General features: G+C 44.6%; 1 protein-coding gene and 1 pseudogene across 8 annotated transcripts; both read left to right on the top strand.

Annotated features, from left to right (window-relative positions):
- Window positions 1-1061: 1061 nt before the first annotated feature.
- LOC114705132 lies at window positions 1062-3986 on the top strand (annotated as a pseudogene).
- Window positions 3603-24931, top strand: Cdc25c (cell division cycle 25C). Of its 8 annotated transcripts, none has more exons than XM_037197067.1 (15): window positions 3603-3805; window positions 3924-4001; window positions 4154-4375; window positions 6224-6315; window positions 8032-8077; window positions 10477-10510; window positions 10775-10864; window positions 11434-11532; window positions 12312-12461; window positions 15719-15820; window positions 19275-19337; window positions 21216-21314; window positions 22202-22335; window positions 23263-23374; window positions 23602-24931. In XM_037197067.1, the coding sequence occupies exons 3-15, from the start codon at window positions 4185-4187 to the stop codon at window positions 23752-23754; spliced, it is 1365 nt and encodes a 454-aa protein (XP_037052962.1). In that variant the 5' UTR covers window positions 3603-3805; window positions 3924-4001; window positions 4154-4184; the 3' UTR covers window positions 23755-24931. The 8 variants fall into 8 exon arrangements, with proteins under 8 accessions (XP_037052962.1, XP_028742625.1, XP_037052963.1 ...); XM_028886792.2 differs by having other exon boundaries at window positions 4150-4375; window positions 23602-24930; XM_037197068.1 differs by lacking the exon at window positions 3924-4001 and having other exon boundaries at window positions 4150-4375.
- The last annotated feature ends 943 nt before the right edge of the window (window positions 24932-25874 follow it).

Raw genomic sequence — 25874 nt, 5'->3', positions numbered from 1 at the left:
TAAAGGTTATTTTTCTGACTTTTCTCAAAAAGTGGTCTGCGAGCTATTAACATGAGTGACACCTGGCAACCTTGATCATTCCTGGGCATACTCTATAGATGTATTGGCCTGCATTTAAAATAGTTCCTAAGGCTTTATATTAAAACATTTCTGGGCTGGAGTGATGGCTTAGCAGTTACAAGCACTGGCTGTTCTTCCAGGGGTCCTGAGTTCAATTCCCAGCAGCCACATGGTGGCTCACAACCATCTGTAGTAAGATCTGGTGCCTTCTTCTGGCCCACAGGCAGATGTACAGACAGAGTGCTGTATACATAATAAATAAAATATTTTTAAAAGAAATCTTTATTTTATTTTTATTTTTTATTAGATATACTGTGTTCTGCCTGCATGTAACCCTGCAGGCCAGAAGAGGGCACCAAATCTTACTACAGATGGTTGTGAGCCATCATATGGTTGCTGGGAATTGAACTCAGTACCCCTGGAAGAACAGCCAGTGCTCTTAACCTCTGACCCATCATCTCTCCAGCCCAATAAATAAAATCTTAAAACAACAACAACAACAAAACCATTTCCCCTCTCCCCCCTTTTTTTTTTTTTTCCGAGACAGGGTTTCTCTGGGTCGCTTTGCGCCTTTCCTGGAACTCACTCTGTAGCCCAGGCTGGCCTCAAACTCACAGAGATCCACCTGGCTCTACCTCCCGAGTGCTGGGATTAAAGGCGTGCGCCACCACCGCCCGGCTCCCCCCCACCCTTTTTTTTTTTTTTTTGAGACAGGGTTTTGCTTGGCAGCCCACGTGGCATCGAACTTGTGATCCTCCTGCCTCAGCCTCTCAATGGCTCAGACTACAATCGCTCACCATCAAATTCCCCACATTTCCTTTGATCATGGGTCTCATTATGTAGGGGAGACTGATAATTTTCCTTCCTCAGCCTCTACAGAGTTGGGATTACAATGGGCATTACCATACCAATTTAAAAATGTTTAATTATGTTGCCCCCCCACCCCCACCCGCCATCTTGGCGCTGAGGCCTGCTGGGTACAGGACTTCTAAAAGGCAAATATGTCTGGAAGGCTTTGGTGCAAGGACATTTTTTGCTGGCTATAAGCGAGGTCTCCGGAACCAGAGAGAGCACACAGCTCTTCTTAAAATCGAAGGCAGTTATGCTCGAGATGAAAGTGAATTCTACTTGGGCAAGAGATGTGCTTATGTGTATAAAGCAAAAAACAACACAGTGACGCCTGGAGGCAAACCAAACAAAACCAGTGTGATCTGGGGAAAAGCAACTCGGGCCGTGGGAACAGCGGCATGGTTCGTGTCAAATTCCGAAGCAGCCTTCCTGCAAAGGCCGTCGGACACAGAATCCGTGTGATGCTGTACCCTTCCCGGATTTCAACTAATGAAAAGTAAATAAATAAACGTGGATCTGTGCTCTTGTAAAAAAAAATTTTTAATTATGAAAAATTTCAAGATAGGTGTGGTGACACATGCCTGTAATCCCAGAATTTAGGTGGTTAAAGCAGGGGGATCATGCGTTTGAGGTCAATCAGGGCTATATACCAAGATCCTGCCTCAACTAACCATTAGAAAAAAGAAAAGAAATAAACAGAGAAAAGGGCTGGAGAGAGGGCTCAATGGTTAAGAGCAGTGGCTGTTCTTCCAGGGGACCTGGGTTCAATTCCCAGCAACCACATGGCAGGGGATCTGCACCTTCACACAGACTTACATACAGGCAAAACATGAATGCACATGAAATAAAAATAAATTATTTAAAAAAAAAAAAAAAAAAAAAAAAGAAAAGGGCCAGGCGGTGGCACACGCCTTTAATCCCAGCATTCGGGAGGCAGAGCCAGGCGAATCTCTGTGAGTTCGAGGCCAGCCTGGGATACCAAGTGAGTTCCAGGAAAGGCCCAAAGCTACACAGAGAAACCCTGTCTCAAAAAAAAAAAAAAAAAAAAAAAAAAAAGGAAAGAAAGAAAGAAAAGAAAGAAAAAAATCAAATTGATCCTGAAGCAAAGTCCAGGAAACCGGATGGGTGTGATATCACACACAGTAATCCTAGAATTCAAGTGGCTGAGGCAGAGGGATTTCAAGCTGAAGACAAGTTTAGGCTAAATAACACACAAAACACACAAAAAGCACAGCGTGATGCTTTGCTACTCAAGGGCATGGTCCTGGGACCAGAGAGATCATCACCAGCTGAGACTTTTTTTTTTTTTTTTAAGATTTATTTATTATGTATACAGAAGAGGGCACCAGATCTCATCACAGATGGTTGTGAGCCACCATGTGGTTGCTGGGAATTGAACTCAGGACCTCTGGAAGAGCAGCCGGTACTCTTAACCTCTGAGCCATCTTTCCAGCCCGAGACTTTTTTTAATCAATGTAGAAATTTTGGTCTCATACCCAGACCCACTGAGTCGGAATCCACATTTCTCAAGATCTCAGGTGGTTAGTATGCACATTAGTTGAAATGCCCCACCCAGTCATCACCCCCACACTCATGGTCAATTATCTCCTGCCCACTCTCAAAAGATTTGAAGGGGGAAAAAAAGACCAATATAAGAATTTCTTGGGCCAGGGGCTGGAGAGATGATTCAGCAGTTAAGAACACATGCTGCTCTTGCAGAGAAATTGAGTTTGGTTCCCAACACCCATGTTGGGCAGCTCACAACTCCAGCTATGAGGGATTGCCTCTGACCTTCCAACTGGTGCAAACACACACACACACACACACACACACACACACACACTAAAATAAAAGAAATCTTAAAAAAATAATTTCTTGGACTAGGGAGTAACAGCTAAATGACAACAGTACTTGTCTAGCATTCCCAAGGCTCTGTATTCCATTCCTGTTTCCACCACCACTACTATAGTAATCTTCCCGCCCCTCTCCTGCTTCTAGCAGGGTCTGACTCTAGCTCAGAGTGATCTGGAGCTCATTCCGTAGTGCAGGCTGTCCTCAAACTCGCAACCCTCCTATCTCAGTCTCTCAAGTGTTGAGATTACAAGCATGACGCCGACCCTCTCCCTACATATAAATATATTCTTGTCAATGTTCAAATCTACATAGATAGCCAAAGCTTAAGATTCTTTAGAATGTCGTGAGGATTCTGTCAAAAGGTTCAATTCCTCTGCTCTCCCTAAAAAGGAATTTCTACCCAGAAAACCTCTTGGAAGGGGCGGGTGGCGGCTCAGCATCAACACAGACCTGTCATGCCCCAACAACTGCCACACCGGCGGCAAATGCTCCATTTCCAGCCGAAGGCTAACAAAACCCAAGAGAAACGGCGCGAGAAAGAAGCAAGGAGAAGGAAACACTTCCACTCAAACACAGTTCCTCCAGACCATCGTCGTTGTCGGGGCTCGGTTCAAATCTCCCGGGGTTGCTGGGGCTGCGGGACTTGAGCACTAGAAGGGTGTGGCGATTGGCCAGAGGGAGAGCCAATGTGCACCAGGCTCTCTGTACAGCGAGATGCCCAGCCGACGAGGTACGAGCCTAGCGATTGGTCACGGGGCGGGGTCCTGGTCTGGCACGCTGATTGGCTGACGCTGCAGGCAGGAGGGCGGTGATAGGTTGTTGAGAGAGCGGAAGGTTTGAATGGTCAGGCCTATGGCTGTTGGTCTTGCCCTCCTGCCAGTTCCGGAGAGGAGCAGCAAAGCTGGATCTCGAGCTACCTAGATAACAATTTTAACTCGAAGAACCCCTTCTGTTCCTCAGATTCCTTGTCATTCGGGGGGAGTCTTCGCTTCCGTCCAGTCCTGCAGGAGTTTCTTTCTCCAAATCTGCCTCTAAACTTAAGGTAAGCGGAGAGCTGTCCATCTCGGACGCCCGATCGTTCCTGCAGCGTTGTTTGGGACCGGAGGTCTGAATAGCTTTATCGCGTTAGTTAGATCCTTTTTTCCCCCCCTCTGGTCGAGAGCGTGAAACTGGATGATCCGGACCAAGCCAATCTTCTCTTCGTCCCACCTTTGAAGTTCTGAGCTTGCCAGACGCCTGTAAGTTTTCGCCCTGAGAAACTGCAATGCGACATTCCAGCGGGTTATACTTCATCCTTTGGGGGTGCTCCTCCACCGGGGCTTAGGCGGGCCCTGGAAAGGGCGGAGAGGTTGGAAAAGGTGAACAGCTGGAGTGTTCTTCTCCTAGATAGCCCTCCCTCCCTTGGTGAAGACTCCGACGTCATGTCTACAGGACTCTTTCCGTGTGCAAGAGAAGAGGGAACTTCTGTTTCAGCACCCAGTTTTAGGTCCAATCCAAGGAAGATGTTACACCTACTTTTGGAGAGAAACTCTTCTTTTACCACCCGTTCAGATTTCCCCAAATCTCCGGGAGACAAACTCCTTGACTCGACAAACCTAAGCATTTTGTCTGGGTAAATTATTTTTAAAAATATTTATTTATTTTTTTTTTTTTTTTTTTTATAAAGACTTATCTATTTATTATATATACGAAAGAGGTGCAATCTCATTTCAGATGTTGTGAGCCACATGTGGTGCTGGAATTGAACTCGGGAACTCTGGAAGAGCAGTTGGTGCTCTTAACCTCTGAGCCATCTCTCCAGCCCCCTAAAAATATTTATTTTTAAATGATGCACAGGAGAGAGAGAGAGAGAGAGAGAGAGAGAGAGAGAGAGAGAGTTAGTTAGTTAGTTAGTTCTGCATGTAGGTATATGCTTGTGATTATAGGTGCTTTCAGAGGTCAGAGGCATTGTACTCCCTGAAGTTAGAGGTGTTTGCTCTGCCTGAAGTGGGTGCTGGGATCTTTTTTTGTTTGTTTGTTTTTGTTTTTCGAGACAGGGTTTCTCTGTGTAGCTTTGCGCCTTTTTGCGCCTTTCCTGGAACTCACTTGGTAGCCCAGGCTGGCCTCGAACTCACAGAGATCCGCCTGGCTCTGCCTCCCGAGTGCTGGGATTAAAGGTGTGCGCCACCACCGCCCGGCGGGTGCTGGGATCTTAATTGCAGTCTTTTGGAAGAACAGCAAACTCTTAACCACTGAACCATCAACTCAGTCCATAAATTACTTTTTAGGTTTATCCCTTATCTTTGGTTTTATGAACAGGTTTGTTTGCAGAATTATCCTGTTTCAAGGTTCGAGTCTCAGCCATGACTTTGACCATGTCACTCTTGAGTCTTGGGCTTCCTTTCTATATAACAAATAATAATAATTTTTAAAAAAGTCTTTTTCTAAATGGGACTTAGTGGAGTATGTTTGTGATCTTTCCTTCTGGAGGTTGAGACAGGATGACCACAGGTTCAAGGCCAGCCTGGGCTACTAGTGAATTTCAGGACAACTAGTGGCCTAGAGAGTGAGACTCTATTGCAAACAAACAAATACTAGCAAGAAGAAAAAAATCATTTTCTATCTTAACAGGAATGATCTTTTCCTGTCTTGTGGGGATCAATGTGCTATCTAAGAAGAACTCTGAAAATTCTATTATTATTTAAGTTTTATGAGTTGGTCACTTTAATTGTATCAGCTTTAGTGTTGTTCTTTAGATTCTGGTCATAAGGTCTTTACACCTCATTAGCAAACAGTTTTTGAGGAGTAGTAGAGATTCCAGGGAGACACTGCATTTGTGTTCAGTGTGAACAAGATAGAGAATGTGGGGGCAAGATTTTGCTCACTGGGCAGGTGAGATGGCTCAGCCTGTAAGGCACCTGTCACTGAGCCTGATGGCCTGACTTGGATCTCCTGTCTCCTGGAGTCGTCTTCTGACCTTCACACACAAGTATGTGCTCATACAAAGAATAAAATGTAGTAAAAACTATAAAAAAAGAGATCCCTTTAGATTCTCATTAAATAAATCCCATCTCAATGTGTTGGTGAGAATTAAATGAGGCTCACATTATTATGTTTTGTTTGTTTGTTTGCTTGCTTTTTCAAGACTGGGTTTCTTTATGTAACATCCCTGGCTGTCCTGGAACTCACTCTGTAGCCCAGGCTGGCCTCGAACTCAAAGAGATCCACTTGCCTCTGCTTCCCAAGTGCTGGGATCAAAGGTGTACACCACCACTGCCAGGCTACCTTATTGTAATAGAGAAAATGTGGGGGATTATTTCCAGCCTGAGCTAGTTCCAAATAGCAGCTAGATTTATTTGGATACTATTTAGATTTTTGTGGTAGTAACTGAGAGAGATTTCAAATGAAGTCATGATCTCTACCTTTTTTAGGATAGTACACCCTAATGGGAATCTTGATATATATTCTTATGTCTCAACAGAGGAACCCCAAAACGTTGCCTTGATCTTTCAAATCTTAGCAATGGAGAGATGTCTGCTTCTCAGCTTACCACTTCTGCTGACTTTGAAACTGGTAGGGGTACCGTCTTTAAAGAGAAAACTAACTTTAAGATTGTTATTTTTATTTAATTGCTATGTGTATGCATGTTTTTGCATGCATGTATGTATGTGTACCACATGCATGCCTGGTGCCCTCAGAGGCCAAAAGAAGAGTTGAGAGTTGGATTCCTTGGAGCTAGGATTACTGACTGTTAGGAGCTACCAGGTAGATGTTAGGAGATGAACCTGGGTCTTTCGGGAAAGCAGCAAGTGCACATAACTGGTAACTTGCTTAACTTGCTAACTTGGGCTGGAGAGGTGGCTCAGCCTTTAAAGGCTAAGGCTTACAACTATAAGGAAAAGGTAACTTTTCCAAGAGAGGACGAGGTAATAGGATAGAAGTGGAAGCTGGTGAGAACAGGTAAAGAATCTATGTAAAGCCAGGGATATTGGCATGTGGAAGACTGAGGCTACCAGCGCCACCACCTACCAAAACCCTGAGAGAGAACATTTGCCTAAAAGTAGGAATTTTGAGGTTAGATAATTGTTTAGTTGAATGATAAATGGAAAGAGAAAATAACAGTAATAGAAGTTGCTTTGCATTAAAAAAAAGTTCTTCAAGAAAGAATATATTTTGTTGACTAATTAATGGTGGGGGTGAAAATACAGTAAAAAAATTTTTTTTGTATCCTGATTTAATCTTAGTAGAAGCAAAGAAACTGGCATAAAGAAATGCTTTGTTCTACAAGACCCCTCATTCATCCTTAGTACTCTCCAAACACAAAAGAAATACTTTGTGAGCTAATTGAGGTGTGTGTGTATGTGTTTCTGAGTCTAAAACAAAAAAAGTTTTGCTGGAAAACCTTCTAATATTTGCTCTAATTTCAGATTTCCCAAGTAGCCACTTTTCTTTTCTGTTTGTTTTCTTGGGGAGGGGAGAAGGTGGAGGCTTGAGACAGTAGCTAAGGCCGGCCTCTAACTCACTTTGTAGCTGTTGAACTTCTGTTCTACCTCATTTTACCTTCCAAGTGCTGGGATTGCAGACATTTGTATTTATTCATGTTTTACCTGCATGTATAGTGAATGTGTGCCTGGTACCCAAAGAAGCTAGAAGGGGGTGTCAGATCCCTTGGAACTGGAGTAGAGCACCATGTGGGTGCTGGGAACCAAGCCTGGGTCCTCTGCAAGAGCAGCCAGTGCTCTTAACCTCTGAGCCATCTCTCCACCACCCGGCCCTCTTTCTTTTCTTTTTTTTTTTTTTTTAAAGATTTTATTTATTATGTATACAGTGTTCTGTGTGTATGCTTGCACACCAGAAGAGGGCACCAGATCATGTGGTTGCTGGGAATTGAACTCAGGACCTCTGGAAGAACAGCCAGTGCTCTTAACCTCTGAGCCATCTCTCCAGCCCCTTTTTTCTCTTTTTAATTATTTATTATTAATGTGTGTTTGTGTGGTGGTGGTGGGATAAAAGACTATGGGATAACTGATGTGTGTTACCATGTTTTGTTTGGTTTGTTTTTTTGAGACAGGGTTTCTCTGTATAGTTTTGGTGCCTGTCCTGGATCTCGCTTTGTAGATCAGGCTGGCCTTGAACTCAAACAGGCTCTGCCTCTCCAGTGCTGGGATTAAAGGCATGCACCACGGCGGCCCGTGCTGAGGATTGAACCTAGGACTTTGTGCATGCTAGGCAAACACTCTACCAAATAAGCTACATCCCCAGCCCAATATTCTTCATAACTGATTGCAGGTTCCTTGGATTCCTCAGGACCTCAGGATGTACAGTTAATTGGGAAGTAAGTTCTGCTGTTAAATGGTCTGCATGCCTTAGCCTTTCCTCACGTTTCACTGGGATGTTCTATGTGGACTCTTCAGACTATGAAGTGCTTCACTTGGGATGTTGGTGGGCTTGGAGGCCTAGATTCTGACTTGACAGCCTTTAAGTTTCCTAGTTCTAAATAGTGTTGTGAAGTGCGGGCTATTTTACACCAGCATACACAGAAATACCCTGTTTTTACATGGAGGGAAATGCTCTCCTGCACTCACGCTAGGGCTTCTCTTTGCATGTGAGAGGTGCCGTATGCTAGTGGCTCAGGATGCAGGGTCAGGAATGAGATTGTCTGTGGCTCAGTACTTCATCAGCTGTGACCCACAGTTTCTTAATTCATTGCATCGCACTCTATTTATTCATAACATGAGATAACAGTAGCACTTTTTATAAACAGCTATTGAAAAGATGAACTAAAAATGAGAAGGCTGGGCCACTTGAGACATCATCTTAAAACAAAACAAAACACCATCCAACCCCAAAATGAAAACAAACACTAATTAGAGCTTTTCTTTCTTCCTTCCTTCCTTTCTTCCTTCCTCCCTCCCTCCCTCCCTCCCTCCCTTCCTTCCTTCCTTTCTTTCTTTCTTTCTTTTTTTTCCTCTCTTTTCTCTTTTTGGTTTTTGGTTTTTCAAGACAGGGTTTCTCTGTGTAGTTTTGGTGCCCGTCCTGGATCTCGCTCTGTAGACCAGGCTGGCCTCGAACTCACAGAGATCAGCCTGGCTCTGCCTCCCAAGTGCTGGGATTAAAGGCGTGCCCCACTGCTGCCACCAATATGGTTTACATTTGTAATTCCAGGACTCAAATTGTCGAGGCAGGGCAATCAGGAGTTCAAGGCCAGCCTTAGCTACATAACAAGACTGAGGCCAGCCTGGGCTGTGTGAGACAGGATCTTAACACTATCTCCCATCTCTACTCCCCAAAAAAGAAAGAAGAAGAATAAAACAAAACATATCTATCGAGGGCTGGAGAGATGGCTCAGGGGTTAAGAGCACTGGCTGCTCTTCCAGAGGTCCTGACTTCAATTCCCAGCAACCACATGGTGGCTCACAACCATCTGTAATGAGATCTGGTGCCCTCTTCTGACCTGCAGGGACATATGCAGGCAGAATACTGTATACATAATAAGTAAATAAATCTTAAAAAAAAAAAAAAAAAACATATCTAGCGAATACCAACATTATATGTTTGTTGTTATAACTATGATGAAGTATCACTTGGAGATTCTAAAATATTTAGCCAGGGAGTATATATGGAATAAAAACTGGTTTCACTCCAACTCTTTCAAAACTTATTCTAGGTGGTGGTCGTACACACCCTTAATCCTAGCACTCAGAGGCAGAGACAGGCAGATGTCTGTGAGTTTGGGGCCAGCCTGGTCTACAGAGGGAGTTTCAGGACAGCCAGGGCTACACACAGAGAAACCCTGTTTCAAAAAACCAAAAACAAAACAAAAAATCAAAATTTATTCTAAATCGACTGTTTTAATATAGTTTATCCTTAGATATTATGTAAGACAGATGTTACTTTATTGCACTAGGGAAAGCTTTCTATAGCAATTTTTATGAGTATATGTGAAAATTTTACTTGTATTATTCATGTTGTCTTTGAACTGGGTTTTCTTTTCTTTCTTTTTTCTTTTGTCCTGGTACTCTGTAGATGAGGCTGGCCTTGAACTCAGAGATCCACCTGCCTCTGCTTCTAGAGTGCTGGGATTAGAAGTGTGTGACACCATTACCTGGACTGATTTTTCTCTTTTATACTTTTTTTCTTGGAGGCAGGGTCTCACTGTAGTCCAGTATGACCTTGAACTTGAAGGGATCCTCCTACTTCAGCCTCCTGAATGCTGGCTTCATAGTGGAGGACCACCAGGCTGGCTTTGCGTCCCTCCAGATAGCCTATGCTGTACACACTAGGTGGAAATTTGGGAGGGAAGATGGAAATTCATTTTTTTATAAAAAGCCTCCTATGGTCAATGTTAGAACATGACTAAGTTATGGTTTGTTTCTACATAAGATGTAAGGCAAGAGTGGCGGTGTCGTCCGGTGGGTGAGTGCTTGCCTAGCTTGTACAAGGCCCTAGGTTCCATCCCCAGCACCAGAACAGGAATAAGAGATGCAAGACAAACTCCCCTCTGCTGCATGTTTATCTTGTCTTGTTATGCTGGTGAACTGAGGACCTTCTCCCCAGGATGCCACTGGGTCTTGATAGTTAATACCCTGCACATTGTTTTTGGAAGAGACAAATCACCAAAGACTAGAGCTCCTTGACTAGAAGAGAGGAAAAACTGGGGTGCCCCTAACCACTGAAGAACCAAACTGCTTGGGGATTACCTGACTAGTGGTTTGTTTTTGTTTGAACTTTCAGAAATGATCACCAGGACCTTATGAAAGGCATCCCAGTAGGTAGACGGACCTGCCCACCCGCCTTCCTTCTTTCCTTCCTTTTCATAGAGGGTCTCACAGTGTTTGGCTAGCTAGGCCGGAGCACCTGTTGAGCACAGGGACTTTAGGCGTGTGTCATCCACGCCTAAGCCTATGCCCAGCCTAGACTCTCCTTTGGTTTGTTGGACTGTGGGTTTGTTTCTCAGGTGGGAGGCAGAGGGTTCCCAGCTGGTGGTGTGGCATGTGGATATGGGATGCTTTAAGTAGACAGTGTCTTTCAGGTACAGCATCTTTGCAGTACTCCAAATGCTTTGGACCATGGCCACAGAAAGGAAGACACAATGCGTAGCATATCTGCCAATAAAGAAAATGTAAGTATTTAATGGACACCTAGATATATTCATTTCATTCCTTTAAGTGAACAACTGCTTGACGTCATGAAACCTAGAGCTGTTTGTACCTCACTAAGCCAGACAAGCAAATCCCAATCATTGTAACAGTGAAAAAACTGTTTTTCCACCTAAGGTTTAACCTTAGGACAAAAACCTAGCTTTATAGCAAGTTGTGAGTTATGTTCAGTTGATCGGTTTAAGTATACAAATTGCTGTTACTATCATGTAAATAACTGTTTTGAAATCATCATGTTATGTCTGTAGGTGTAGGCACCAGGTGTACACGTAATACACACATATATGCAAACATGCTTGCCCAAGCAAGCTTTCGTTCGTCTCTGTCCTTTTGCTTATGATGATAAAATTGGTATCCTCCAAAGTAAATCTGTGTGTCAGACATGAAATCCAAAGCATTATATATCTTCAGATGTACATTTAATGGTTATGTTATGTGGTTCATGAGATTTATCCATGGTTTGATCAGATGTGATACTTCTGGTATTAGTACTACTTTTCTTCCTCCAGCCAATGCAGTGTGTCTTCTGCAGATAAACACCGATCTAAAGACAATGGAGTGGGAGCCACCTAGGACCCCAAGGTTCCAAAACATGCCTGGAGATCCTCTGGCTTCTCCTCTCTCTGTGCTGGTGAGTTACTGGATATCAAGTGACGGCTGGAGTGTCATGGGCTACAGAGGAAGCTGTGGACTTCTGGCCCGTTGACTTTTCCTGAGCTGGCGTAGGTGAGGCAGTGAATCCGAGCAGGCTGAGGAGGAGCTATGTATCTTCCGATCTTTTTAGTTGTTTAAATTGTGGAGTGAGAATGTTCCTTAGGTCTTTGGTTTCTTCTTCTTTTCTCTTCCTTTTTTTGGGGGTTTTTGAGACAAGATCTCGCTCTGTAGTTCAGGCTGGCCTAGAAGTCACTGTGTAGTCCAGGCTGTCCTCAAGCCCACAACAATCCTGCAGTCTCAGTCTAGGTGCTAGGATAACAACCCTGCACCACGATGTACGTTGTCCAGTTTCTTTATTCTTTTTAGAAGTAAGGTCTCACTGTGCTGCTCAGGCCAGCCTCGAATGCCTGTCCTCTTCTGTCCTTCCCCTCGGTCTCTGAGTCCTAATGTTGTAGGTGTCTGCCACTGCAGGTCGCTTCTTCTAAGGGTCGTACACTTTTAATTCCTACATTTATATTGTTAGTATATTTTGAGTCAGTCTTTGTACATGATACAAGTGTTCTGAATAAAGGGCTTCATGTTTGTTTGTTATTTTTAATTTTTTTTTCTTTCCTTGAGACAGAATTTGAGTATGTAGCTCAGTCCTGCCTCAGCCTGCTAATCCTTTGATATCAGCCTCTTGATTAGTGGGATCATGGACTTATGCTTTCACACTCGGCCCTAACTAGGTTCTAATCTTGGCAATTTACTTGACAGGAAGATGGAATCCTGGTGGACAATGAAATGCGGTATCTGGACAGTCCCATCACTGTGGTTCCTAAACTGAGTAAAAAGCTGAAGCTGGAAGACCAAGAAGGGGTTTCAGGGGACCCAATGGAGTTTTCCCTGGAAGACCAAGAGGCCAAGGTACAGTGTTCTGTTGCTTTCCATTTCCATCCTCTTTGTTTCATCTCATTTATTGTGTGCAGGTGTTGTCTGTATGTTTCTGTGTGTGCATGCATGTGCAGGTGTGTTGTATGTTTCTGTGTGTGCATGCATGTGCAGGTGTCTTCTGTATGTTTCTGTGTGTGCATGCATGTGCAGGTGTGTCTGTATGTTTCTGTGTGTGCATGCATGTGCAGCCGCATGTGCGGTGGTCAGAGGACAACTTGTGAAAGTTAGTTCTTTCCTCTGAGGGTGCAGGCGTCAAACTCCGTCATCAGGCCTCACAAGCTGAGTCTCCTCAGGGGCCCTTGGTTTTCTGTTATTGTTTCTTGTTTTTTAAAAGCAGGGTCTCAGCCGGGCGGTGGTGGCGCACGCCTTTAATCCCAGCACTCGGGAGGCAGAGCCAGGCGGATCTCTGTGAGTTCGAGGCCAGCCTTGGCTACCAAGTGAGTCCCAGGAAAGGCGCAAAGCTACACAGAGAAACCCTGTCTGGAAAAACCAAAAAAAAAAAAAAAAAAAAAAAAAGAGCCAACCTTGATTACATAGTGAGACCTGGTCTTAAAAGGGTAGTGGGGCTAGAGACAGGGCTCATCAGTTAAGAGCCCTGGCTGCTCTTCCGGAGGACCAGGGTTTGAGTCCAAAAAATTTGAGGACCACAGTGCAGGTCCCAGAACCCACATAAATGCCTGGTGGTTCCACCTGTAATTCCAGCTCTAGAAAGGTGAAGACAGCAGATGAGATTGGGACCAGCTGCCTAGTTCGACTAGCCTCACCAGCTGCTATTCAGTTGACAGACTGCCGCAGAGAATAAGGAGAGTGATTGAGGAAGACCACTGGCATCCACCTGGGGCCTCCACACACGTTCACAAACACACGCACATGGATTACAGGAACACACATGCAGAAATACAATGGAGAGTGTAATAACTTCCACAGGATTGCTGTCTATACCATAAAGTGTTAAGAGCAGTTTGTATAAGTTCAAGACCAGCCTGTCTCCATCTCTGCTTCTCCCTAAAATGAAGCATGTGTGTTCTCATCTCACACATCTCTTTCTCAGTGCGCGCGCGTGTGTGGTGTGTGTGTGTGTGTGTGTGTGTGTGTGTGTGTGTATCTTAAATGTTTGCAATTCTGTTTTGTTTGTGAATTATAACTCAATAAAAGAGAAAAAATAATGTTTTCTGAGAGTAGTGGCGCATGCCTTTAATTTCAGCATTTGGGAGGCAGAGGCAGGAGGATTCCTGAAAGCTGGAGGCCAGCCTTTGTCGACAGTGAGACCTTATCTCAAAAAGAAAAGAGGAAAGAAAAAGAAAAACTTAAAAAGCAGTTGATAACATTCCACATACTTTATTATTATTATTATGTATTACTATTTTTTAAAGTTTATTTTATTTTTGTGTGTGTGTTTGGGTAGATATCTGTGTAGGTCAGAAGATAGTGTCGGAGCTGCTGGAGGTCCAGATACAGGTTGTGTTGAGCCACCACGTGAGTGTTAGGAATCAAACTCTGGTCCTCTGAAAGCAGGTGCTCTTAACCACAGAGCCATTTCTCCAGGCCTACTTTATTATTGTCAATAGTAACTAATATAATAGGAACAACATTTGATAATTAATACGATACTAATATGTGCCAAGTGCTTTACTACAGTAGAGGACAATCATAATTAAGATAGAGAAGAATCCTTGGGGTAGAAAGAGAGTTCAGTTTGTGGCTGGAGAGATGGCTTGGCAGTTAAGAGCACTGGCTGCTCTTCCAGAGGACACAGGTTCCAGAGGACACAGGTTTGGTTCCCAGTACCCACATTGGTGGTTCACAACTACCTGTAACTCCAGTTTTAAGGAATTTGACTTCCACTTCTGACCTCTATATGAGTAGCAGGCACACACGTGGTACACATTCTTACATCCAGACAAAACACACATAAAATAAAAATAAAATATGTCATTTAAAAAAAAAAAAGATAGCTAAGCATGGGGACCTGAGCTCCAGCCTCAGCACCCACAGAAAAAGCCAGATGTGGTACAAGCGCAGTGCTAGGGAGGCAGCCAAGGGAGGCTGTCTAGCCTCGTCTAATCAGCAGGTCCCAGACTTCACTGAGAGGCCCTGTTGCAAAAACAAGGTGGCTCACTACTGAGGAATAACACCCAGGGTTGACCACTGGCCTTCACCCACAGAGCACTCACAGACACAAAGAGAAGATTAATAATAATTATACAGGAGATCCTGGGTTCAATCCCTGGCATGGGTGTGTGTGTGTGTACATATTTCTGGAGTGTCATATGACAATATTTTATTGGGTTTTTTTTTTTATTGTTTTTTGTTTTTCCAGATCAGGGTTTCTCTGTGTAGCCCTGGCTGTCCTGGAACTGACTCTGTAGACCAGGCTGGCCTTAAACTCCGATCCGCCTGCCTCTGCCTCCTGAGTACTGGGATTAAAGGTGTGCGCCACCACCAGCCCAGTTTATTGTTCTTTTTTAAGGAGGAGTCTTATTCTATGCCCTGACTGGTCTCAAACTTGTGTCCTTCTGCCTTAGCATCCTAAATGCTGGGATCGCAGGAGTGAACTGCCATGCCCAGCCCACGTGATATCCTAACACTGTCTTCAGTGTTGGGATTTGAACCTAGGACCTAGCAAATGTTAGGCAACTCCTGAGCCATTGAACTTTACCCCAGTCCATATAATATTCAAATAGAACAATTTTATACTTAAATTTTAGGAAATGGCCTACTGCAGTATATCACTTTACATTCCCACCAGTAATACATAAAAGTCCCAATTTCTCCACATCTTTTAAAAAAATTATTATTTATTTAAAACTTTTTTTAGATTTTTATTTTATATATATGTGTATGTATTTAGGTGTGTGTGTGTGTGTGTGTGTAGGCATTCACATGCATATGGCGGTCAAAGAACAGTTTTTGTTTTGTTTTTTGGGGATAGGGTTTCTCTATGTAGCCTTGGCTGTCCTGGAATTAGCTCTATAGACCAGGCTGACTCACAGAGATCGGCCTGCCTCTGCCTCACAAGTGCTGGTATTAAAGATGTGCACCACCACCTCCTGGCCAGAGAACAGTTTTGTGGACTTGGTTCTGCCTTTCACATTTATAAGGGTTCTGGGAATTGCACTCAGGTTGCCAGACTCCAGCAAGTACCTTACTTACTGAGCCATCTTGCCAGCCCTGGTCTTTAAATCTTTAACATGAGAATTGTGGGGTAAGTGAGAGTTTCGTCATTTCAGGACTTAAGACTAAAGAAGATGGCCTCTCTCTGTGACATTGATGCCGTTCAGATGGAGGAGGAAGATTCTGATGAACGGCATCTGATTGGTGATTTCTCCAAGGTGAGTTTGGTTATATCTGCCTTTACTACTATCTCTGTGTGTGCGCGCACAAATAAATAAATAATACTTGGTAAATATAAAAAGTAGAAAATGATAAAATTTATCCCAAACCTTATCAACCAGAAAAATGATTTTTTGTGTGTATTTTTACAGACTTTTCCCCACACAAACACACACATACAAGTAGGTTTTGTATCCCCCAGCACCCGACAACAAAAATAACTCTTGTGCTCTTTTGGGTCTGTTGAGGTTTTGTGGTTTCTGTTACTTTATGTCATCTCTGGAGAAGAGCACAGCTCAGAGGTAGAGTACTTGCCCCTTTACATCAAGAACGTCTGTCCTGAGGCAGGATAGTGAGTCTGGGCTGGGCAGTGAGAGCCTCTCTCCGAACAACAGCAATTTTTCAGGGAGGGCTAGAGATGGAACCCAGTGATAGATTGTATGCTTAGCATGCTTATGGCCCCGGGTTCAGACCTCAGACAGTCTTTTCATCATGTACCTTTGTTTTTCATTTTTTATTGTTCATACGTTTACTTTTTTTGAGTAAGTGTATGTGTGCATGAGAATGTGTGTGTGTTGGTATCGTAACCACCAAGACAACTGGTGGGGGCTGGTTTTCTCCTTCCACTGTGTGGTTCCTGGGGCTTGAACTCAGGAACCTGGTGGCAAGTGCTTTTACCCTCAGAACCCTCTCTCCAGTCCTATGTTTGTTTGTTTTTATCGAGACAGGGTTTCTCTGTGTAGCCCTGGCTGTCCTGGAACTCACTCTGTAGACCAGGCCGGCCTCGAACTCACAGAGATCCACCTGCCTCTGCCTCCCGAGTGCTGGGACTAAAGGCGTGCGCCACCACCCAGCTATATGTTTTTGTTTTTTAAGATAGCGTCTCATAGCTCAGGATCCATCTGCTTCAGACTCCCAAGTGCTAGGATTACAGGTGTACACCAGTGGACTTGGACATTTAGTCTTTTGGTTTTGGGTGTGTGGGGGATGCTGTATGTGCTTTAGTGTGTATAGGAGCCCGTTTTCGGGTTCCTCGTGGCTTTACCCAGCAGGTCCGCACAGAGGATGATCAGGACCACGGGCCTGAGTGCAGGTGTCTGAGATGGTCTGCACTTGGCTGTGTTGGTGGAGGAGGTCTTTTCCTCTACCCCTTGGTGTCTCTATAAAAACCCTGGGGCAGAGACAGTCAGGGCCCGTTGGAAAAGGTTCCAGGTCCTCTCGAGGCTATCCTTTATTTTCTATCTGTTTATCTCTGCAATATTCTCCGCAATAAATCCTTCTATCTAATATTTCCTGCTGCTCACATTCAAGAAAACTCTGGAGAGCTGTGGAGTTGGTGGGTAAACGCCCCACAAGGGTGGGCATCCATGTGGATCCATAGGTCAACCTTAAGTGGTGTTCCTCAGGAGTTGTCACCATGTGTTTTGAGACCGGTTCTCTCACTGGGACCTAGAGCTTGTAGATGAGTCTGGACTGGCTGCCCAGCAAGCCCCAAGGATCCTCGAGCCTCTGCCTCCCGAGCTCTGGGATTACAAATGCACACCATCCCACCTGCTTTGTTTGTGGATGCTAGGGATCAGTGCAGGTCCTCATCCTGGTAGTTTGCCAACGGAGCCGTCTTCCCAGCCCCCATTTCATTGTTAACAACAACAACAAAAGGATTGCTTATCTTTATTTCGTGTTTTTACCTGTTTTGCCTGAATATATGTATGAGCAATTGAGCCATAATGTGGGTGCTGGGAAATGAACCTTGACCCTCTCTCTGCAAGAGCAACAAGTGCTCTCAACCACTGAGCCATCTCTCCAGCCCCACATTTCATCGTTAAAAAAAAAAAAAGATTGGGGCTGGAGAGATGGCTCAGAGGTTAAGAGCACCGACCGCTCTTCCAGAGGTCCTGAGTTCAGTTCCCAGCAACCACATGTTGGCTCACAACCATCTGTAGTAAGGTCTGGTGCCCTCTTCTGGTCATACATGCTGCATACATAATAAATAAATAAATCTTTTTTTTTTTTTTTTTTTTTAAGAATATTGACACACTCTCTCTTTTTTTTTAAAGATTTATTTATTTATTATGTATAGAGAAGAGGTGCCAGATCTCATTACAGATGGTTGTGAGCACCATGTGGTGCTGGAATTGAACTCAGGACCTCTGGAAGAGTGTCAGTGCTCTAAACCTTTGAGCCATCTCTCAGCCCTAAATAAATCTTTAAAAAAAAAAAAAAAAAGAGCCGGCGTGGTGCGCAGGCTTTAATCCCAGCACTCGGAGGCAGAGCAGCGGATCTCTGTGAGTTGAGGCCAGCTGGCTACCAAGTGAGTTCCAGGAAAGCGCAAAGCTACACAGAGAAACCTGTCTCGAAAAAAAAAAAAAAAAAAAAAAAAAAAAAAAAGATTTGGCTAAATGATGCACACCAACCAACACTCAGGAGGCAGAGGTAGGCAGGTCTCAAAATTCAAGGTCAGCCTGGTCTACATGGTGAGTTCCAGGATTGCCAGAGTTACATAGTAAGACTCAAAAAACAACAACAAAATGTGTTTATTTTATGTGTGTGGGTGTGTTGCCTACATGTGTGTCTGTGCACCACATGTGTGCAGTGTCGTCAGAGGCCAGAAGAGGGCGTCAGAAATATTGGTACTAGAGCTAGAGACAGTTGTGAGCCACCATGTAGGTGCTAGGAATCTGAACCCAGGTCCTCTGGAAGAGCAGCTAGTGCTCTTAACCACTGAGCCATCTCTCCAGACCTATATTTCATCATTTTCTTTTTTTTTTTTTTCTTTCTTTCTTTCTTCTTTTTTTTTTTTTTTTTTTTTTTTGTTTTTGGAGACAGGGTTTCTCTGTGTAGCTTTGCGCCTTTCCTGGAACTCACTTGGTAGCCCAGGCTGGCCTCGAACTCACAAAGATCCACCTGCCTCTGCCTCCCGAGTGCTGGGATTAAAGGCGTGTGCCACCATTGGCAGGCTATGTGCTGTTTTTTCAATTAGTCCGGCTATTTCATCATTTTCAATAACTGTTCATTAGTTAATTCTTTGACTACTCATGATTTCTCTATAAATCCTTTCTTGTGGGATATTTAGTTTTATAATTTTTCTTATGAATTAAATGGGCATATCAGTAGAGAAACATAAAATTTTGTGTACATTCTTGGTAAGTTCCTTGGGATCAGTTCTTAGAAACAGAATTGCTGTTTTGTTTTGTTTTCTAATATCACTTAGAAGCTAGATGTGGTGTTCTACACCTTTAATCCTAGAACTCTGAAGGCAGAGGCAGGGGGATCTCTGAGTAAAGCCAGCCTGGTCTACAAAGTGAGTTCCAGGACAGATCTACAAGGAGCAACCCTGTCTCAAAAAACCAAACCCAAACAAAAGACTCACTTGGAAAGGACAGCATGGGAGTCTTTGATGGGATGCTTGGGTTGGGAATTCCTGCTGTAATTTCAGTTCTTGGGTCTTTCTAGATGTGTGTGCTGCCAACGGTGTCAGGGAGACACCAAGATCTGAAGTACATCACCCCAGACACAGTAAGCACATTTCTGGAGACGGTAACCGGGCGTATCCTATCATCAGCCGGCTGACTGTGCTCCCCTACCGCCTACCTCTGTCTGTATTGCTTCCACTCTGTCCCCTCATGTCGGCTTCTTATTCACCTGAAGCTGTATTAAAAGGACTCCTTTGTATCTATTTTCCATCTTTTTATTTTATTTGCTTATTTTTGAGATAAAGTTTCTTTTTGTAGACCAGGCTGTAGATGTAACCAACCGTCTTATTAAATAAGAAACACAGAACCAATGCAAAGAAGAAAGCCAAGAGGTCAGAGCTAAGAGCTAAAACCTTACCCTTCCTCCTGCGGTGGTCCTACCTCTCCAAACCAGAGCTACTTCCTGTGTTAAAGTCTTTATATAGAGTTTCTGTTCTGCCTTCTCATTGATTATAAACCCAACCACATGACCACCTCGTCATGGCCTGTCTGTATAGACCTCCAGGTTTTCTATGGTTGGTATTGAGATTAAAGGCATGTGTATCCAATACTGGCTGTATCCCTGAACACACAGAAGACTTACCTAGCTCTGCCTACCAAGTGCTGGGATTACAAGCATACGCCACCACTGCCCTGCTTTCCTATGGCTTGCTAATAGCTCTGACCCCCGGGCAACTTTATTTATTAACATACAAATAACATTTTAATACAAATAAATATCACCATACCAGGCTGTCCTGGAACTTAGAGATCCAGCTGCCTCTGCCTCCCAGGTGCTGGGATTAAAGGTGTGTGCCACCATGTCCAGCTCCATTTCCTGTCTTTTGAAAAATTTTAGTTAAACAAATGATATATTATTATAGATAAAGGAGAGAAGGGAAGGAAGATAGAAATCAGCTGGGCAGTTCTTTCTAGAAAGGCTGAATTAATTTATTCTTCTAGAAGTAGTTTACATTTTCTCTTTTATTTTTTAATTTTATTTTATTTTTTTTTTAAAGATTTACGTATTTAGGTTGGGTGTGGGCAGCTTTAATCCAGATCGGGGCAGAGGCAGGCGGATCTGTGAGTTGAGGCAGCCTGGACTAAGTGAGTCCAAGAAAGCGCAAAGCTACACAGAAAATGTCCGAAAAACAAAAAAAAAAAAAAAAGATTTACGTATTTATTATGTATACAGTGTTCTGCCTGCATGTATACCTGTAGGCCAGAAGAGGGCACCAGATCTCATCACAGATGGTAGTGAGCCACCATGTGGTTGCTGGATATTGAACTCAGAACCTTTGGAAGAGCAGTCAGTACTCTTAACCACTGAGCCATCTCTCCAGCCCCATTTTCTCTTTTATTTTATTATTTTTTATTTATTTATTTATTTATTTTGATTTTTTTCGAGACAGGGTTTCTCTGTGTAGCTTTGAGCCTTTCCTGGAACTCATCTGTAGACCAGGCTAGCCTCGAACTCATAGAGATCTCCTGCCTTTGCCTCCGGAGTACTGGGATTAAAGGCGTGCGCCACTACCACCCTGCTACCCATTTTCTCTTTTAAATACAAACTCTCACCTCTATGCTTTCTGAAAGACTCATGAATGGGGAACTATTTCCCATGTCTTCTTATAAAATTGGGTTCTCTAGCTACTATCTCTGCTCCTGCTGTCCTCCTCAGGTGTCCCTGAGAGACTGATTGTGGCCATGCTTGCCTCTAGATCAAACTCAACATCAGCCATGTGTCTTCTACACAGGCATTGCCACTTCAAGCTCATATGTGGGACTGGGCTTAAGCATTGCTGTGTTGCAAATACAGGTTAAATCTGGAGGCTGTGCATACAGTGCAGTCCTGGGTGACTGCTAGGAATATGCAGAAAGGTGCTCTGTGGCTCCTCTCTCAGAGTGCCAGTGAACAGGATATTCAGTCATTCTCTCTGTGCAGGTGGCTGCTTTACTGGCTGGACACTTCCAGAGTCTGATTGAGAAGTTTTATATCATCGATTGCCGCTATCCGTATGAGTACCTGGGAGGACACATCCTGGTGAGGTCACACTGCGGACATTAGCCAGGGAGAAGCTGGAGACTTGGGTTTATTGAGAAGAGTGAGGGGCAAAGAGTCCTATGACATCTAGCACAAGGACAGAGATTATACACTTGGATCACACCGGAGGAAGTCCTTGTTTCTGTTTTAAGTCTGTGCCGTGAGCAGTCTCTCTCCCTCCTTGACAGTCTCTTTTCTGTGGGCGCCTCGAAGTAAAAACAATCCGAGAACTAGGAAGTGCTTTGCCAACATGGGATGTTCACAAACAGTTCTCATAGTTTAACCTGTGCTCTGGTAGTTCAGTGTAGTCGGAAGTTTCTCTGTGTCCCACCTGGTCCCGCAGCCGCTCAGACCCGAATAAACACACAGAGGCTTATGTTAATTACAAACTGGATGGCCTCTGGCTCAAGCTTCTTGCTAGCTAGCTCTTATAACTTAACCCCTTTCTATGAGTCTATAAGTTGTCGTGTGCCCGTGGTGTTACCACTTTGCTGGCATCTTGCTGCTTCTTGGGCAGCGTCTGGCCTCTTCCCTTCCTTTCCTTTCTCTTCACTGTCTCTCTTGGATTTTCCCACCTGGCTCCATCCTGCCCTGCCATAGGCCAATGCAGCTTTATTTAATAACCAATCAGAGCAACTCATATTCACAGCATACAGAAAGACATCCCACAGCACTTCAGTTCTGTGAACATGTAGGGAACAGCTACATACCAAACTCTCTGCCAAGCGCTAGGGTAGATACAGAGATAGGCTTAGGCTCCTGTCCTAGAATTCCTTCCTGCCTAGTTTCTGGCCTAAATATCCCGGAATAGTATCCCAGGCATTCCTGAGTATTGACTGTACACAAGCCCTTGAGGGAATACTTGCTAACAACACCCTTTTCTACAGGGAGCCTTAAACCTGCACAGCCAGAAGGAACTGCATGAGTTCTTTCTGCAGAAGCCTATCGTTCCTCTGGACATCCAGAAAAGAATCATCATTGTGTTCCTCTGTGAATTCTCCTCAGAGAGAGGCCCCCGAATGTGAGTGTCTAAGGTTGGCGATGGAAATGGATCTTGAATGAGACTGGGCAGACCAGTTTGGACAGAGACTGACCTGAACGAGCACCTTCCACTACAGTGTGATGGTGCAGAAACTCTGAGACATGGGTCTTGGCTAGTGCACATAGGCCATGGGATGGGCCTACTTCCTGTCCCGTACCTGCTTCCTGTTCCACCAAGATGTGAACAAGCTGTGCCATGACCCCCCGCTGCCAGCAGTGGGGCTGCATCAGCCTCCATGCCTTAGGGTGATTGAAGGAAGGTGTTTCCAGATTCAAAAGCTTGAGCACTAAAGGGAAGAACTGGGCACTGGAGATGTAACCCAGCTGGCAGAGTGCCTGCCTAGGATGTATGCCTTGGGGTTGATCCCCAACATCGCATAGAACTGGCCATGACTGTTCACACCTATAATCCCAACACAGAAAAGCGGGAGTCACACAAGCAGGAAGATCAGAAGTTTAAGGTCAGCCTGGGTTCCAGATCAACCTGGGCTAGAGATCTCATCTCAAAAAAAAAAAAAAAAAAGAGCCAGACATGCAGGTCTCTGAGTTTGAGGTCAGCCTGGGCTACATGGTGAGACCCTGTCTCAGAAACAAAACAAACAAAAAACCATGTAAATGCACACACACAAAGAGAGATTGGGAATGAAGCTTCAGTGGAGCACAGGGAAAAGAGAATGATATTTGGACCTTGGTTAGCAAACACTGTGAGAGGTTGTGTGTGTTGGGGATGGTGACTGGGGATTAAACCTGTCTTCTAGACAGTGCTTTACCCTGAGCTGCATTGCCAGCCCTAAAGGTTCTCTGGGGAGGTTAGTCGTGGCCTGCCCTCTCTCCCCTCCCCACTGAAGGCCCATGGGCGCCTGACTTGGCCTCCTTCACCTCACCCGTCTCTGGATTTTCTTTAAAGGTGCCGTTCTCTGAGAGAAAAAGACAGAGCTCTGAACCAGTATCCAGCATTGTACTACCCAGAGCTGTATGTCCTCAAAGGGGGCTACAGAGACTTCTTTCCAGAATATATGGTAAAGGGACATGGAAGGGCTTAGACGGGGCACGTGGTGGGAGGTGTGGGGGTTTGGGGGGTTGTGGCTCAGACTCCGAGGAGCCAACTTTAGCATGCAGGCTCCAGGGACTGTAAACATCCTGAGAAGAAACTGCTGTCCCTCAGCCAGGAGAGCAGCACCTCCTCTCCTTAGTAGGCAGAGCTCAGGAGCCTAAGGAGTCCTTGACCTTGTCCCCAACCTTTCAGGAGCTGTGTGAACCACAGAGCTACTGTCCCATGCATCATCAGGACCACCAGGCTGAGCTGCTGAGATGGCGAAGCCAGAGCAAGGCCCAGGAAGAGGATCGGCAGCTTTGGGAGCAGATTGCCCTCCTGGTGAAGGATGTGAGCCCACCATAGTGGGTGTGACGGTGGCAGTGAAATCACTGGAGACACTGGACAGAAAGAGTCATCTATGTCGCTAACCCCATGATTGTTAAAAAGTGTCTGCGAACACTGGGCAGAGCCCAGGCATGATGCTAGTGCCTTTAGTCCCAGCACTCAGGAGGTAGAGGCAGGAGGATCTCTGTGAGTTTGAGGCCAGCCTGGGCTACACGTGACCCTGTCTCAAAAACAGACAAACAAATAAAAAGAAAACCTATCAAATAAAAGCTTCCAGATGCCTACAAGCTGATAGGCTGTATACAGGCCCGAGGACCTGCTCAGTGTCAGTGAGCTGCTGGCTGGGTTCTGGATGATGAGCAGAGGTGTTTGCACTGCTTCAGAGAGTTCAGAGAGTTCTCTTCCCCGACTTCACATCTTGCCATAAGCCACACAGCTCCTTCTCCAACCCGGCCTGGCTTTTCGAGGTTGCTGCCTACCCTCTCTCTGTCTTTCCTTCCGCTGCTCCCCATCGTCCACTCCAGTGGGCAGGTAGACAGGAGGAGTGTGACTGTGAGCCCAGTCTCTTCCTGGAAGCTCTACATAAGGAGAAGAGTCCTGAATGAAGGGCGAGGACTGTTTGTGTGGTGAGGACTTGCCTAGAGGTCATGAGAACACTCCGTGTGAACTCTAGCACTATAAGCAACTTCAGAATAAAGTTGGACTGGGGAGATGGCTCAGTGGGTAAACATTTGCTGCGTAAGCTTGAGGACCTGAGTTCAAACCCAGGAAGCCACATGAAACAGCACTGTGACTGCATCTGTAGCCCCGGGGTTCTCACCGTGAGATGGAGCTGCAGACAGAAGCCCTGGGAACTGAGGCTGGCTAACCTGGCATACACATGAGTGAACCACAGAAAAGAGACCCCAGTTTAAATAAGGTGGAAGGCGAAGACCAACACCTGAGGTGGTGCCCTGACACACACACACACACACACACACACACACACACACACACACACACACACACACGGCCAGTTTTGGAGCATGGACCCTCAGCATCATAGGAATTTGTTTGAACTAAAAAAAAATTAACGGTGCTCACTTCAGCAGCACATATACTAAAAATAGGACAAAAGTGCAAGGATGATGCACAGATTAGTGAAGCATTACACACACACACACTACTCATGGCTTCAGTTTTTTTTTAAAGATTTATTATATTTACAGTGTTCTGCCTGCATGTATGCCTACATGCCAGAAGAGGGCACCAGATCTCATAGATCTCATTATAGATCTCATTATAGCCACCATGTGGTTCCTGGGAATTGAACTCAGGACCTCTGGAAGAGCAGTCAGTGCTATTAACCTCTGCACCATCTCTCCAGTCCTCTCACTTCAGATTTTAAGTTAGAACTTCTGAGGTTATAACTCACAAATCTAAGTTTTAAAACTTTCTGTTGCCAGGTGGTGGTGGTATACACTTTTAATCCTAGTACTCGGGATGTGGAGGCAGGTGGATCTCTGTGAGTTCGAGGCCAGCCTGGTCTACAGAGCAAGTTCCAGGATAGCCAGGGCTATACAGAGAAAATGTTTCAGGGGAAAAACAAAACAAAAAACCAACAACTTGGGCTGGAGAGATGGCTCAGTGGTTAAGAGCACTGACTGCTCTTCCAGAGGTCCTGAGTTCAATTCCCAGCAACCACATGGTGGCTCACAACCACCTGTAATGAGATCTTGTGCCCTCTTCTGGCCTGCAGAGACACATGCAGGCAGAATACTGTATACATAATAAATTAATAAATCTTTTTTAAAAAAAAAAAAAAAAAGACCTGAAACATTCAAAAAAAAAAAAAAAAAAAAAAACCAACAACTTTCAAGTGTGGAGCAAATGCCAGTAATCTGTAATCTGAGAACTCGATGAGGAGGATCTGAGGTTCAAGGCCAGCCTCAGCTACTTGAGATCCCAGCTGACAAAATCATCAAAACAAGAAAAGTGTTCTTTTTCAGGTAATTTGATGCACCCTGAAGCATAGTAAACATTACTCTGGAACTAAGGGAAAGGTTCAATTGTATTCCTGAGCTGGACTTGGTGATAAACGTTTGCATCCCTAAGTGGCCAAGGCAGGGCAGGAAGATGGTGAATGTTAGGTCTCAAAC

Source organism: Peromyscus leucopus, chromosome 19, assembly GCF_004664715.2.
Source record: "Peromyscus leucopus breed LL Stock chromosome 19, UCI_PerLeu_2.1, whole genome shotgun sequence".
Classification (NCBI taxonomy): Eukaryota; Metazoa; Chordata; class Mammalia; order Rodentia; family Cricetidae; genus Peromyscus; species Peromyscus leucopus.
This window is presented reverse-complemented; position numbering and strand designations above follow the sequence as displayed.

Excerpts from the sequence above, each read along its gene's own strand:
- Cdc25c (XM_037197068.1), top strand. The coding sequence starts at position 4,185 with ATGTCTACAGGACTCTTTCCGTGTGCAAGAGAAGAGGGAACTTCTGTT. Across the intron at positions 12,462-15,718 it reads TGGAAGACCAAGAGGCCAAG|GACTTAAGACTAAAGAAGAT; the intron begins GTACAGTGTTCT and ends TCGTCATTTCAG. Across the intron at positions 19,338-21,215 it reads AGTACATCACCCCAGACACA|GTGGCTGCTTTACTGGCTGG; the intron begins GTAAGCACATTT and ends CTCTCTGTGCAG.